At 49.6% G+C, this 16,571-nt stretch overlaps 1 protein-coding gene across 4 annotated transcripts in view; it reads right to left on the bottom strand.

Moving 5' to 3' along the window:
• The window catches only part of TNK2 (tyrosine kinase non receptor 2), a 394,078-nt gene that overhangs the window by 32,059 nt on the left and 345,448 nt on the right, over window positions 1-16,571 (bottom strand). For all 4 annotated transcript variants that reach the window (XM_078667996.1, XM_078667997.1, XM_078667994.1 and 1 more), the window contains 2 exons: window positions 11,124-11,318; window positions 5,686-5,777 (listed from right to left, as the gene is read on the bottom strand). In XM_078667996.1, coding sequence (XP_078524122.1) covers window positions 5,686-5,777; window positions 11,124-11,318 — 287 coding nt within the window. The remainder of the gene's footprint in view (window positions 1-5,685; window positions 5,778-11,123; window positions 11,319-16,571) is intronic.

Below are 16,571 nucleotides of genomic sequence, written 5' to 3'. Positions count from 1 at the left end.
TCCCATCCCAAACTCACATTCGCGGCTCGCCACACAGTGACTGCAATCCTGGACGGGCCCACAAGATGGCGCCCGGCTGATCTAGAATAAAGCGCTCTATTAAAGTCCCCACCCGGCAGCTGGAGTCTATCCATCTCAAAGGCAGGATTACGACCCGGTGAAAACATCACATGATTAATGGCCGACAACTGGGAAGCCCAATAATATCTCTTGATGTCGGGGAGCGCCATGCCCCCGTCATACCAAGGGACGGTGAGTTTCGCGAGGGCAATACGTGGACGCCCATCCCAGATCAATTGCCTTTGAAGACTCTCGATCTCCCAGAAATAGGTCTTGGGGATGTCATCATAGGAATTCTGGAGTGCATAAAGGAACCGCGGCAAGGACATCATTTTAAACAGAGCCGCCCTGCCCAACGGAGACAAAGGGAGCTTACGCCAACGGGCCACGTCCAGTCGCAGTCTAAGCAACGGGGGGAGGAGATTACGCTCAAATCGGAGCGAGGAGTCCAACGTAATGAAGATCCCTAAATACTTGAAGCCCGACTGGACCACCTGGATAGGAAGTCTGCTCGGCAATGGGGGCAAAACACCCGAAAGAACATACACGCAGGACTTGGCCCAATTAATAACGAGGCCTGAGTTGGCACCAAATGAAGTAAGAACATCAAATAAAACAGTCAGAGATTTACGCGGGGAGGTGAGATATAAAAGAATGTCATCCGCGTAAAGTGAGACGCGGTCCTCAAAGTCCGGTGACCAACGGATCCCTTTAAGCGAAGGCTCCCATCGAAGCCAAGCAGCTAACGGTTCCAGGGCAAGAGCGAAAAGCAGCGGAGACAAGGGGCAACCCTGACGGGTTCCCCTGCCAAGGCTGAAAGGGGCCGAAACTCTACCGTTTACCACAACTTGTGCTAAGGGCTCAGCATATAATAACTTCACCCAACCGATAAACTCAGGCCCGAAACCAAATTTCTCAAGAGCCGCCCAAAGATAAGGCCATTCCACAGTGTCAAAAGCCATCGAGGCATCCAACGATGCCAAAATGGCCGACTCCGTCAGAAGCCCCGCCTTCGCAATCGCACCGTGGAGACGACGTAGGTTAAGAGCCGTGTTGCGATGCGGGATAAATCCGGATTGATCTGGATGGACCAAGTCATTAATGACCGTCAGGAGGCGGGTCGCCAGGAGCTTAGCCAATACCTTGGGCTCAACATTCAGCAGGGATATAGGTCTATAAGATGAACAAAGGTCCCGCGGCTTACCATCTTTGGGGATGACAACTATTGTGGCCAGACGCTGATCATATGGGAGAATACCCCGTTCCCGGGACTCCAGAAACATGGCACGAAGATGGGGCGCCACTACGTCGGGACGTAGCTTGTACAGTTCAATTGGCAACCCGTTCGGGCCCAATGCTTTGCCCGAACGGAGTGAACGGATGGCAGTAGCTATCTCATCAATAGTAAAGGGGGACTCCAACGCTATACGATCTAAATCGGAAACACTGGGCAGAGCTATATCGCGTAACAGAAGGAGAGAGTCAGCCACATCCCTCACAGACACAGGGGTATAAACCACACGAAAATACTCAGCAAAACATTCAACTATTCCAATCGGGTCCGTCACACTCGCACCACTCGATGACTGAATCACGGGCACCACACGATTAGCTCTCTCCTTCTTATCCAACCATGCCAGTAACTTACCCGCTTTGTCCCCCACATCATACAAACGACCCTGTTGCTCCCGAAACATCAGTTTAGCAGCATCCGTGACCACAGACTTATAGGCAAATTGTTTCAGACCCAGGGCGTGGAGTTTCGCAGACGTGACACCCGATTCCAAGGCAGCCTCCAGCGCAGCAATCTCCCCCTCAAGGTCCACCACCTCCCGATTCCTCGCCTTCTTAGCTTCAACAATAAAGGAGAGGGCCTGCCCACGAATCACCGTCTTAAAGGCCTCCCACAGGGACACCGCGGAGGAAACCGACCCCTCGTTATCCAGAAAATATGCGTCCAAAGACTTAATCAAAAGGCTGCGGGTCTCGGGGGAGGTAAGGTACCATGGGTTGATAGGAGCCACCCGGCCCACCGCCTCCACTCCAATCTCAAAACGGAGCCAGAGCGGAGAGTGGTCAGAAATGCCCCTGGGGAGGTGTACAATCTCACGCACCGCCGGCGACTGAGCCGCAGGCATCAGGAAATAATCCAGTCTAGACAGACTCCCATGGGCCCCAGAGTGGAAAGTGTATTGAAGCTGAGTAGGATGCATAAGCCTCCAGCAGTCCACCAAGCCAAATGTGTCCAAAAACCCACCCAACCACTGTTGGGCCACAGGAGTATCTCTAGGGGGGTGGCGATCGTGTAGACCGGAGAACACAGAATTAAAATCACCAGCCATAAAGAGAGTACTATCAGGGAGGTCCAACAACACACGGCCCAAATCGGAAAAGGTAGAAGTCTGCAGGCCGGGGGACACGTAAACAGTAAATAAGGAGAGGGTACTACCCTCATAGCGACCCACAAGGACAGCATATCGCCCCCGATCATCCAGAATCACATCATCAATAGCCAGGGGGAGGGAAGTCTGAACAAGGATACCCACACCCCTAGAACCCGAGGTAAACCCCGAATGTGCTGCGAGGCGATAGCCCCACCTATTCATCGCATGACAAATATTGCCCACCAAATGAGTCTCCTGCAGGAAAACAATATCCGGAGATAAACGGCGTATACATTTCAACACCACACTCCGTTTGATACGATCCCCCAGACCGTTAACGTTCCACGAAACAAATCTCAACCCGCTACCCCCCATCCCACCCAGCAACGCCAAAACCCCTCACCAATGAGCATGACACAAGAAACATCATCAAAGACAGGATAGAGTTGCCTTGAAAACAAAACACACAAACAACGAATTTCCCAACCACCCACCCCCCAACAAACAAGAGAACACCCCCCACCCTGCACCCCTGCAAAAAGCTAAAAAGCCACCCCAACCTGCAGTGTGCCTGTCGCCCAAGAACCCCCATTCTACACAAAGACCCCGGAGGAGGAAAGGCTCCGTCCCACCCGCCACCCCGAGCAAGACCGATAACGAGGGAAAACACACAACAAATCACGTAAACAATAGAGGAACGTAGGCATACAATCCTGGAAAGAGTTACTCAAAACAAGGCCACCAGGCGTAGACGAAATGTTCAGCTCTCTACACCACCTTCAGCACCGCCCGGGTGGGCAGCGGACTCAGTCTCAGGAGGTCGGTCAGGCAGAGAGTCCAGCCAGTCATTCACAGCATCCGGCCGATCAAAGAAAAAAGTTCGGTCATTGTACTCAACCCGCAGCCTGGTCGGAAAAAGCATAGCATAGCGCAACCCCATGTCCCTAAGACGCTTCTTGGCACCACGAAATCCCATTCGCTGCTTCTGGACCTGTTGGGAAAAGTCCGGATAAAAGTTCACTGTGGCATTCTCACCTGGCTTACCCTGGCCCCCCGGAACACGATGTGCACGCTCCACAGTGAAAAATTTACTCAGTCCAGATGGAGAGAGGTGGTTTTGGATCAGGTCCTCAACTAGGAGATCAACCGAGTGGGGTTCTGGATTCTCCGGAACACCAACCACGCGAACATTACAGCGACGTGCCCTGTTCTCAAAGTCTTCCAAGCGCCGGGTCATGAAATCGTTCACCCTACGGAGATTGCCAATCTCCGTCTGTATCTCCGAGACGTCTGCCGTGAGGCTGGATGATTTGAGGTCCAATGATTTCACCTTCTCATTGGTTTTTGATAGATCGGCTCGAAGTAAGTTCACATCAATGGCCACGGTGTCAATTTTGTGGGCCAAGGTTTCATATTGTTGGCCTATCGTCTCCCTCATGCCAGAAATGGCGCCCATGATGTCCTGCAGGGAAGGCTCAGTTGACGTGTCCACGATGTGGTCAGACGCGCTGGGACCGGGCAGGGCAGCTCCGGGGGACCCCTTCGAGTGGGTATAACGGTCCATGACGTTAGATTGGACCGGACCCCCGCGCAGAGGTGTCTTCGTCTTCCGTGTCTCCCGGTCCCCTCTGCCCGCCATTTTGGAGACTGCGTCACAAGGAGATTCACCAGGTTCAGCGGACCGGGCACCAGAAAGTAAGGCCTCGGGACCAAAGGGCCGCAACAAGGGTACCACTAGGATAGAGCCAGCCAAATAGGAGAATAGGCCAGCCAAAGGACCGACAGCCAACTCGTGCCCCGGACCCAGCCCTGGCCAGACTCTCTCGCCGATGTCTCAGTCTGAGGCAGAATCGAAACCGAAACTTAAGAGGGGGACCCTCAAGTCCAATCCCCCTGCCGTTGTTGTTCAACTCCAAGACGGCCACTGAGCCTCACCCAGTCCCGGGCGCACCTCAAGGGCGGAGCCCAAACGTTCGAATCACCGTAACTCCGGCACCCGGTGTCGAAATAAAATTCTGAAAGGGCCAGGTAGATCAGCCCAACGTCCTCTACACAAATCCTCGTGAAAAATCAGGATATGTTCAGGATATTATGCCGGGAGCGGCGGGGGTCCGGGGAGCGCTGTGCTCACGCGGCCATCTCGGATGCCCGCCAAGCTCCTCCTCTGGGGGGAGGGACTTGAAGTTGCAGCTGGATTGACAGAAGCTGTATAGAGGTGCAATACAATACAATGCATTCCTAAAGCGCACAGGTACCTCGGAGGAGGCGTCCCGGCGCTAGCAGAACAGATAACCCACAAACCTTAAGAGAAGACAGTATAAGGGGAATGTTCATACAAGAATCAAAGAGTAGAGTTTTTAGACCTTTTCCAAAAAATAGTTTCAGACGGGCTGTTCTCAGAACAAGAGGAAGCGCATTCCACAACCCAGCAGCCAGAAAAGCGAAGGATCTATCTTTTAAACTGGCCTTCTGTATCCGATGAGGTTTACAAGGTTTAAGATTGTTATGTAATGCTTTGACAACAGGGCGGTACAAAAGGGGGTGGTGATGGACGGAGCATCTGAACCAATCAAACACTCACCCCCAGTCAACTGATCTGGGTTCAATCCACCACCGTTCTTTAGCCCACTCTGCCACCCCAGTTCAGACATGGCCATATGCAAATCAGTCTGACCCTGTGCCTCATGGGAACAGTCCAGCCCGAACTGCAAAGCCATGTCTTCCCTGGACCGGAAACAAGCTTCCGAGGACCAGTTTCTGGCATTCCAGCCGTCTTCAGCCGGGCTTACTTGAATCCAGTGGCAAAGTGAGCAAGGGACTCACGTCTGAGCATACCCTGCCACACTTATGGCGGCCAAAAGCGGTACAAAAGAGGATGGTGATGGACGGAGCATCTGAATCAATCAAACACTCACACCCAGTCAAAAAGATCTGGCAACAGGACAGCAACAGGCTTCTTTTGAGAAGGGACCAAGAAACAGAGGGCCAGGGCCACCATTTAGGATTTTGAGTAAGGAGGGGTAGAGCTGAGCTGGTGCCCTGGAACCCGTGTGACAGAAGAGGAGAGCTATACAACTCCTGGCAGATGCCAAGGGGACAGACTGGGCACCTGTGTTCAGAAGAGTCCAGCCATACTGATGCTGGCACTGCCATGCTGGTGCCCTGGACACCTGTGGTCCAGAAAAGGACAGCCACATAGCTCCTGGCAGACGTTGGCACTCCCAGACAGCAAGTTACTTACGTTTAGCTCTTCCTTGCAGCTGCGTCGGTCTCGCCAAGCTCAAGTCGACTCCCAGAACATCAGGTGGGTCCATGGGATTTCCCAGGTACAGCCTGAGGAGAAAGGGAAGGGCAGAGCCAGGTTATATGAGGAACAAGGACAGAAAGTACATCACCACTTGAGCAGGATAGAAAGCAGGTGTTTGGCGGTGCTTGTACCCCCACCTGCCATTACACCCTACAGCAGGGTTAGACAGAGATTCAATCTGAACAGGAAGGATAAAAGCGCTGTGTTAGTCAAGGGAGAAGCGCGTGCTGTTGGATACTGCCATAAGCCTCCAACACGAAGAGACAGAGTTTGAGCTGCGTGGTATAAGTGCACAACAGCTGCATACGACCGACGTCCAAGCTCAACACAAGCACAAACATTCAATCAATGCAAGCAAAGTCCCTGAACAAGTCAGTAAAAAGAAATTAGGGGGAGCAGAGGAGGCAAAGCGCTGAAAAGCATGGGCTGACCCAACAGCAAAGAGATAAGAGGCCTGGATGACGGAGTCCCATTCAAACGGAAATGTGTTGTAACTTGACGTCTTCTGCCCACCGGTTGTTCTTGTGTTTTGATGCTGTGTTGGTCACTGCACCTGCGTGATGTCACAGCGTTCTACCTCTAGACTCTCAGGTGAGATCTTCAGAAGCCGTCCAGGGACTGGGCACCAACTTCACGTGCCTGGTGGGGCACCACCCCTATGCCCCCATCTCCCATCTAGCGTACCCAACTAATTTTCAATAAATAATCCCAGGTGTGCCTGCAGCCTTCCAGCAATCTACTGGCTTTGTTACAACAGGCCCTAAGCGTGGAAATTCAAAGTCCTGGTTCTGTCACCTTCAAGGCGGCCATGCTGTGATCCTCGTCATCTCCTCCAGTGGCCTGCTGGCACAATGTGGGGTACAGCCGAGCCACGTATCATGCCATCACGCTGCCACCAAGCAATTCATTAAGGGGCCATAGGAGACGCCTGGATCAAGCTGCCTCTGTGAAAAGCAGGTAGGAGCCATGGGGAGGCAGGTAGGACAGGGAAGCGGGGAGCGGTGTGAGGCAGGAGGGAACATCAGGCGAGTTGGAGAAATAGAATGAGGCTGAGTCCTGTTGGAAGTCAGACAAGATTAGCAATGAGCCACTGGAGGGAAAAGGTAGCAGCGAGGTGCGCGAATGGCGAAAGAAGAAGCTGAAAAACTAGCATGGGGCGGAGAGATGCAAGGAGAGGGCAAAGCGGGCAGCAGGGCGGATGCAGAAGGCAGAAGCAGGAAAATATGTGAGAATGGGGGGGCAGAAGCAGAAAGATGCTGGGAGAGAGGAGGGAAAAGCAGGTGAATGCGAGTAGACGGAGGAGAGAGAAGCAAAGTAGGTGGTGGGAAGGGGTTAATGCTGGGGGTAGTAGAAGCAAGAAGGGACTAAGCAGGTGGGTGCAGCGGGGGAGGAGGAGGTAGATACAGGGACTCAGGATAGGGAGAAGCAGGTAACAGTAGGGAGGCAGGGGAAAGAGCAGGCAGGTACAAGGAGGAGGGAGATGAGATGGAAAGGGGAAAGCAGATGAGGAGGGTGGGTGTGGAGGAGAAGCTGGCAGATGAGGGCAGGTACGAAGGAAAAGATGCTGGAGGTGTGAGGCACAGCAGGTGAATGTGGAGGCGGGGGAGGGAGAAATATCTATATGATGATCGCAGGCAGAGGAGGCCAAGGGTACAGGCGGTAGATGCAAAGAGGCAGTAGAGAGAAGCAGGCAGAAGTGGGATAAAAGAAAGAGGAGGTGGCAGAGATGGGGGAGAGAAGAGCAGATAAATGTAGGGAGCTAGAGGGAAGAAAGGTGGTAGATATGGGGGAAGAGTCAGGCACATGTGGGGGAGCAGTGCAGAAGCAGCTAGATGCAGGAAAGGAGGAGGCACACGCAGGTAGATGAGGGGAGGCAGGAAGGGAGAAGCAGGTAGATCTCATTCAAAAGGAGACGCAGGAAGAAATGCAGGACAGGCAAAGACAGAGGCAGCCAGAGGTGAAATAAGTAGATGCGAGAAGGTAAGAGGTAGGAAGAGGCAGCAGGAGAATGAAGGAAGATTTAGGGAGGCATTGTGGAGGTAGGAGTCAGGAAGAATGAGAGTACTGTAAGCAGGCAGTGAAATGAAGGCCCAAATGTGAGGAGGCAGAGGGTGAGAAAGATTGTAGAGGCAAAAGGGAGAGGTAAATAGATGTGAGGGGACAGTGTGAGGGGAGAGCAGTGAGAAGTGAGGGGGAAGAGGTAGAATAACGGGGGAGGGTGCACTCCTAGCCACAGAACTCAAATTATAGATGACCAGGCTAATAGCTGTCCTTTATTTTATCTACCCCACATTGAGAGTCTAAACAAAGCCTTGGAAGGTCGACTGCAAAGCCACAATACAGAACTCGGTGTGTTTAGTACCATAACTAACCCATCTCCCATGCTGAAGGTCATAACTAGCTGGGGTCAACCAAACACCATGCAAGCCCGAGGGGGTCCGGCTACTGCAGGGAGAAATGAGAACATAAATGAGGGACAAATGAAGAGAAAGAGGGGAAAATAAATCACATGTAAGAGAATGGAAGAGAAGAGTCAAAAAAGAAAGAAAGTGGATAGAAAGAAGAAGTTTGAGAGTATTAAGGAGAAAGAAAAGAGCTCAAGAGGCCTGGACAAGCATAGGGAAGAAAAGGAATAATAAGAGAAAAGAGAGCTAACTAGAAGTGGAGCGAGAGAACCATCTGGAAGTGGATAAAGAAAAGTTGAAGCGACTAATAGGGCGAAGAGTAAGGTGGTGGTACAAGTGAAGGGTAAAGGAGAACAACTAAGAGAAGAGAATAAGGGGAAAGAGGGAGACTGAAGATGAAGAAAGAAAGAAGCAGAGAAGCAAGGAGTGGAAAAGAAAAGGAAAAGAGTAAAGTGGGTTGGTAAAGGTGAAAGCGAGAGAGTGAAAAAAAGAACAAAAGAGCATGCTCCTGGCAGCGGGGCTTGGCATCCTTTATAGATTCACATTCTTGCTTCACTGTGCCACCTTGACGTTGGATCTGAGATGGTCCTTTTTACATTTAAAAAGCGCGGGGTGAAGTTAATGGAAGCGCCTGTGGACAGACTTCAATGACAGTGAAAGGCAATCGAGAAGGCGATTGGCTTCTCAGAGTGTTTGATTCCTGCTTGAGCCGAAGAACATTTCATCCCACAAAGTTCCCCTCCATCTTGGGTAGGGTGGCTGGGACGTTTGCAACATGTGGAAGGTACAAAGCAAGGACTATAACCTTACAGGGAACATTCTGTTGTGGCATAGCCCTTCCATGGAGTCAGACACTCCCCGTAGACTAGCCAGAAGGATGTGGAGGTGGGAGAGGGAACACCCGACATGTCGGCGCTTGCACGAATGCAGGTGGCCTTCTTCAGCAGGGCGCATATAAAAACCCACACATCCAACTTTTGCCAGTCAACAGAGTTCCTGTTCAGATGAACGCACTTGTGAAAAAGTGCTTCAGAAGTCAGCCAGTGCTGCAAGCCTCCAGGTTATCAGGTGCTGCTAAAGCACTGTAGAGTTTCTTGAGCCTTGCTATACGATCAGTTGAGCGCACAGTTTGGATGGAGCTCACTAAAGCCGTTGTGTCGCAAACAGCTGTCCGTCGTGAAAGTTTGTTCACACCACCCTGCTGGTAGAAGAGTTCTGATCTTGCTCAGCAATGAACCATTCAATAGGACGGTGAAGTGTCCAACTGTGAATCTGTGATGCACATTTGTGAAAACAATATGAGGCTTTAAGAAAAGTCACCTTTATGGTGCTATGTTAAGACCAAGCTTTGGGTATACACATTTTCGAGGCATTCCTCGGTGGTAAAACAACAGGAATCTTTGAAACTCTAGCCATCATCTGTGCTGGAGCAGGCGTTGCCTTCTTCTTAACACCTTCGACGCGCATGACAAGGTCAGCTCGTCATGGGCGTTACCTGCGCTACGCGCATGGCGAGCTGACCTTGTCACGTAACGCGCGATTTTCAAAATCGCAGCGCGCAGCGGGAAAACCGCTAGCGCGCATGCGGTTAAACAAATCGAATGGACAAAGATTATGAAGGTGCGTAACACAAGAGTAAATTTAGAGGGTGGTTTGCCCAAGCAGCTCAGAAAATTGTTGTAAATGCTGAGACAAGTTGCTCTAACCTCAACCTCAAACCTCATTAATAAGAAGATATTTAAAGGTTTGTCATCTTTATTTAAACCTCTTGGTAAGGATGTTCCTGGTCTGTTGTCTGCTGAAAAGAAATGCATGTCCAAGAGCTCGGCTGGTTTTGCAATAATCACTATAAAATAGGTATTATCAGCAGTGAGAAGGGGCCAGATGAAGTCAGAAACTCTTATCCCTACATTCTGATGATTCAAACAGAGGCCCCTTTTGGAACTCTCTGAAGGCAACAAAGTGCCAGTCTCCCTGTTCAACTTCATCCTCTGGAAGGAAAGGTTCTGCAAAGTCAAGGACTCAGAATCAGCACCAAAAGCAAAACCCAAAACAGGTAAAGGATTCCAGGCTCAGGAGACCTTTTCACTGAACTAAATATCAGATTACCATCCAGAGGTCTCCTGTGTTGCCTCAGTGACCCCTGAAGATGAAACTCTGCGGCACTGGCACAGGTTCGTGGTAGGTTTATCATTAGGCGCTCAGCGGCGTCCTGTGAGTTTACTACCAAAATATCACGTTTTTAATATCGCTGAACGAAAATATTGTGGTCAATGTACTAGCTGGTCAACTGGAGGCGTCCTGTCGCCTGCAATAATATCCTCAAGAAAGTGTTAGTTAAGGGCTAGAACCAGGTTTACGGTTAGGGGTGGGATTATGGTTCAGGGCTGGGGTTACGGTTAGGGTTAAAGGTCAGGAGCTTGTTTCAGGGCTGGAGTTAGGCATGCTGTGATATTTTTAGTTTGTTGCATGCATTTTATCATTATCTACACTTATATGGTGTGTGTATAAAAAAATATATTCTTTTGACATACCCTATAAATGTAGATGCTAAAAAGCATAGAACAAGCTTAAAAAATATATCTATTTAGGGGTTTTTTTCCCCCACAATACACGTGTGGCATGATATTGTGGTAGTCGATGTTGTGTTATACAACCGGTCCTACGTGCCCGGTCAGGGTAAGAATCCATGTGCAGAGACGAAGACAACAAACTGCGTTTAAATGTATACAGGTGGCAGGATAATGGAAAAACAGAGGTCTCTGTAAAGATGCGAAGGAACACAGCTAGAGAGAGCAAGACTGGGAAAGAAGAAAGAAAAGGAGAAACCATTCTGCAGCAAGGAAGGAAGCATCACAGGATGCAAGGAAGAATGGAGGGGAAGTAGAAAGCTAATATAAGTGCAAACATGACAAAATGCAAACTCAAAGGCGAAAAGAAAGCAAAAGAATGAAGTTCGACGCTTACTCGTCAATCTTATCTGGAAAGCCCCAGCAGCGCTCAGGGTTGGTGTCTCCATGGCCTGTGTGGATGAAGCTGTTTTTAAGGGGCCGGCTGATGTCGTGGGCCGACAGCCCCGCCACGGAGGTCACCGTGTTCCTGGGAAACGGGCCCACCTTAAGTGTCCGCTTATTCTGACCCCTCCACCAATAAATCTCAGCCCTGAGAAATAAAAGAGGGCCTGATTATTTGAAAGCAGAGAAAATACAAATAAAAAGTGATAAACTAGCCAAGCAGGAGGGGTGGATTTGGCTTCCATCTGACCATGAGGGTGGAGGGGCGGTGGTACGGTCCACACAGAGGCTGAATCCAGTGAAGGACCCCCAAATGTTTAGTTTATTAATAACTTCCCCCATCCAACCCACCAACGTCTATCCAAAGTTAAGTAAATTAAAATGGAAAGCATGTAACACAGCATCCCCTGGAGCTTCTAGGCGCTCTATAATAGCACAACCACTGATATAAAAAGGGCACTCATCCAACAATACTGGGAAGAAGCAGCAGTGTGACCAGCACACCTGCAATGCCTTCACTCACACTCTCACCAGCAAAGTGGGGGCAATCTTTAATTATCACCTGCTAATTTTTGGAACATTTGGAAACTTTGCATTAGCTATAAAGTTTGGAAAACGTCTCCGACCGTAGCTTGAAGGTGAACTTTTTTTGCAAGAGCAATATTTAGCTCAAAAATGTTCCATCAAAATCCTTTTCTGCAAGAATGCTTTCACTGAAAGTGAATTTTACTGAGATACTTGCTGTGCTAAGCCTAATCTTGTGGGATTGTTTTTGTGCCTTTTTTTAGGCCTTGGCTGGAAAGAGACATGTTGTTTTCAATTCATTGGGCTTCCACCCGCCCATAGGCTTACCATTTTGTTTGCTCCATCGTCGCTCTTGCATCAGTTATTCCCGTTTGCCCATAGCATGAAGGCGCAATGCCTCTTCCATGCCCAGAGTATGGACCAAGTACTTGTGTCCATCCATCTCACCCGTTTTGAGAGCAACTTTTTTCTTTGTCTTTGAGCACTCCACACAAAGCTCTTGATTTTCACCTGCTCCGTCTCCTCCCGTTGCTTCTTTTCCTTCGCCAATCGACTTTATTATTCATCTACTCACCTGCCCTCACGCCATTTCTGTTCCATTCTGTAACTTGTTTATGGCGTTTCATTAGTAAAAAACAAACTAAAATAGTAACAGACATTCCGAAAGTGCAAAGTCTTTTAAAATGACGTTTCACTTGGAATGTTGTCTATCAAGCCAGGCGCCACCTACATGTCCTCTTTTTTTAATGTAACTTTTGTTTCATTTTCACTTTGCCAGTTCACCCACCGCGCCCCTCTCATTTAAACATAATTACCAGCTTATGACAGACGAGCGTCAATGTAGCACACTACAGCTCAAGCGGCCAGGCCAAGGTGCAGCTATGGTAGCTGGGCTCCGGCAGTTGCTGTCAGGCACTTTGTTTCTGTTTCTTTAAGAGCTGCTCCTTGTGTATTCTTGCCCAAATATTTTATTTGATTAAAACTTTTTACTTCATTATCGTACATAAAAGCGCTGTCAAATATGAGAGTTCAGAATGCAGCGCAGGCTGGGTCACTGCGCTTTTTTTGCATGACTTTCAGCCATGCTGCTATTCAACATGGCTAATAGACATTGGCAACGCCAATTGCTCTTGGATTGCCGCGACCTATTGGCTTTGCCAATGCTTGTTTATACTTTGGAAGCTTTGCTAAGATGGTGAAGCATGAGAAGTCAAACTTTACTAAGACAGGATGGGGAGGGAAACCCTTCATACACCTGTTCCCTACGTGTGCAATTTCCTGACACATGGGCCACGCGAATGCTAGCCAACCCGGCTCTATGCCATAGATATGGTTTGCCCTTTCCGTGCAGAATCACAATAGCAATGTCTTAATGTTAACCATGAGCACTGGATTGCACTCCCTTGTCCCGGTTAGTAAATGTTGAGTTACAATACTAAATCTACACCTATATACAGACTCACCTTGTCGATATAATGATATACGAAAATAAGGAGACGACAATTTATGAATGCAGTTGGTACTGTGACATACAACCAACCGTAGTGTGCACTTTCTGAATAGGTCCTTTGTAAATATGAGTCCTACTTGAGTATACAACAGGGCACTGAAGTTAAGTGACTGTGCAGCCGCTGTCATTTTCGCATATTTACAGTTTGCCGCATTTGCCACAATCCATCGCCTGCCGCGTAATCTGCAGATTTTAACACAAAAAAATGTTTCCAACTCAAACGGTTCAAAAGTTACTAAAAACGCAGCAACACACGTTCCCGCGCAGTTGAAAGCATTTTGCAAAGGTTAACTGGTCACCTTTCTGTAGCTGATTGCTCTATTCGGGCATTAAAATGGTACTAATGAGGTGTATAAACCATTCGGTGACAAGAAGCCAGCAGACACACTTAACTGGGAACAATTCGAGCTTTAACCTTAACTTTTAGGCGACAGATCAGACACTGAAATGGTTAATTAATTATCACTATTCAGGTCAGTTTTCAGAAACACCTTTCAATGCTGGAGTCACCAACTCAGAGCAGGCGACGAGGCCTCCAACATATTAATTAATATAACTATCTCTGCAGCGAAACGCCAAGACAAGCAAACTGCGAAACTACCATCCGCCACCGGAGGGCGCCATTCCCTAAGATTACATCCAGATCAACAAGCATCTATGTGGGATGCCAGCAGTGAATGTGCAAGCTTCTCTCACCAGTGCTCAGCGCCCTCTCTGCAAAGCTTTCCCAACTGCACATACATACTTGTGTACACGTGTGACTTTTTGCAGCGGGTTAGAAAATTAAAAACCTTTCTTAAATGTTCAACTATTTTGTTGTAAAATATGCAATTTTATCATACATTTATATTCGACGTATAATTTTAACCAAAAACAACAGAAATGTGAATTATAAAACGATTATATCCCTCCCCAAATTATGTACAAGATGTCAAGTCTTATGTGTGACCCTGCTCTGCGCAGATGAAGCAAAGGTAGGTGGGCCCGAGCTCTCCAAGTCCTTGTTTTCATTATATTTGTGGACGAGGAATAAATATTTTCCCTTCCACCAAGACACTGATTATCCCTTTAAAAAACACAAAAAGAAGCACTTCATATGTGATCGGTGTTTGTGCTGCACAGTGAGTGAGTGAGTGAGTGAGTCTGAGTGAGTGAGTGAGTGACAGTGTGAGTGAGTGACAGTGTGAGTGAGTGACAGTGTGAGTGGGTGAGTCTGAATGAGTGACAGAGTGAGTGAGTGACAGTGTGAGTGAGTGAGTCTGAGTGAGTGACAGTGAGTGAGTGACAGTGTGAGTGAGTGACAGTGTGAGTGAGTGACAATGTGAGTGAGAGTCTGAGTGAGTGACAGTGAGTGAGTGACAGTGTGAGTGAGTGAGTCTGAGTGAGTGACAGTGAGTGAGTGACAGTGTGAGTGAGTGAGTGAGTCTTAGTGTGTGACAGTGTGAGTGAGAGTCTGAGTGAGTGACAGAGTGAGTGAGTGAGTCTGGTGAGTGAGTGAATGACAGAGTGAGTGTGTGTGTATACCAGCGTTTGCTTTCACTGCCCGGGTGTGCCACAGACCAGGGAAGAGGCAATATTCGATTGAACTGGTGTCAATAGGGGAGGCTCCCAGAGCACCAAAGATGGCGGCCCTGTGGAGCGCTGACCAATGGCAGTGATTGACAGCTGGTGGATCCGGGGCAGGATTCGATGGTATCCAATGAGCAATGACCAACCTCTAAATGGGGCCGGAGAACCACCAGTGTGTCAGAGCTGCGGCATGGACAGTGCTTAATTTGTAAAATACAAGTGCCCAGGCTCTCGTCAGGAGACCGATGCAGCTTGCAACCCAAAGCCCCCGCCATGATAGTAGGAACACAACTATTAGCCATCACACTCCTAAAAGTGTGACAATTCAGACTATTCCAGGCCGCCAACACTATAACGAAGGCTTGGACGGCATGTGTAAGTCATTTTAATGTATACTGAATGGATAAACAATGTGTTAAGCTCTAATGTAGATAAATACTGCCATCATGTGGCAGACTGTCATAAGTGCCGGTGATGACAAGTAAGTGCCGGTGTGGAGCACCGGAAACCACCAGTTAAAATTAAGCTCTGGGCTCAGTCAATTGATGGCAGAGCTCCCGCACCATCAAACTCTGCACGAGCGCCTTGGTCTACTGACGCTTCATGTGACTCTGAGTGAGGGTCATCGCGACAAAGCGTCATCGCTACTGAGGTCTCGTGGGGGTGGAATAAAAGACCTCTCTTAACAAGTCGGGTGAGCACAGTCCGCCTTACTTGTCCAGGTGTGCATGGCCGTGGAGCCGCGGGTCCATTCCTCAGGCACCATCCCCCGGCCGGACCACCCTCAGAGACTCAACCACCCCCGATGAGGCCTGTAGACACCTCATGGTGAGGTCACCTCTGCTCCACCATCCAAGACCTGAGGTCATGGCAGAGACGAGCCCTGAGCGTGAAGACGCCCCAGAGACCCAAGACGATGAGACAGTCCAACTCCTCTCTGGGCCCCCACGTATCCGAGCCACGAGGACCGCCTAGAGCCGGTGGACGCCGGGTGGAGACCTAGAATTGAGCGGACTGGGGTAGTGGCCATGACGTGCTGCCACACACTGCATCACCTTCAATCCTGCCCCGCTCATACAGGTCTCTACGCGCGCACAAAGGAAAAAGTGACAGATGGATGGATGAGGGGCAGATGGATGGATGGATGGATGAGGGGCAGATGGATGGCTGGGTGGGTGGATGGATGGGTGAATGGCTGGATAGATGGATGGTTGAATGGATGAATGGCTGGATGAATGGATGGGTGGGTTGATAGATGGGTTGGTGGGTGGATGGATGGCTGGGTGGGTGAATGAATGGCTGAATGGATGGAGGGCTGGATGGATGGATGGCTGGATGAATGAATGGGTGGGGGGCTGGCTGGGTGGCTAGATAGCTGGCTAGTTGGATGGATGGCTAGATAGCTGGCTAGTTGGGTGGATGGCTAGATAGCCGGCTGGATGGGTGGGTGGATGAATGGATGGATGGATGGGTGGGTGAATGGATGGATCGATGGGTGGCTGGATGGACGGGTGGCTGGCTAGCTGGATGGATGGATGGATGGACGGTGGCTTTTTATTTGGTGCTGCGATGATCCAGGCTAAGCGTCCACTTAATCCTTCTCTTCTCTGCAGAGACTCACACTGAGGTGCAAAGCCTAGTGGAGGGTCGCCGCCCATTCCATCCATGGCCTCTCCTTGGAGAAATCACTTTGACTAAGTGGTGTAAACGTCTTTCTCCTGCATATCCACCCCAGCCCCCCTCCCGGCATATATATTCCACCCGTGGCCTCGTTACTTTAGTCCTGCATTGTAACCT

This window comes from Lissotriton helveticus, chromosome 11 (genome assembly GCF_964261635.1).
Source record: "Lissotriton helveticus chromosome 11, aLisHel1.1, whole genome shotgun sequence".
NCBI lineage: Eukaryota > Metazoa > Chordata > Amphibia > Caudata > Salamandridae > Lissotriton > Lissotriton helveticus.
Note: the sequence above shows the minus strand (reverse complement) of the source record. Positions and strands in the feature narration are given on the sequence as shown.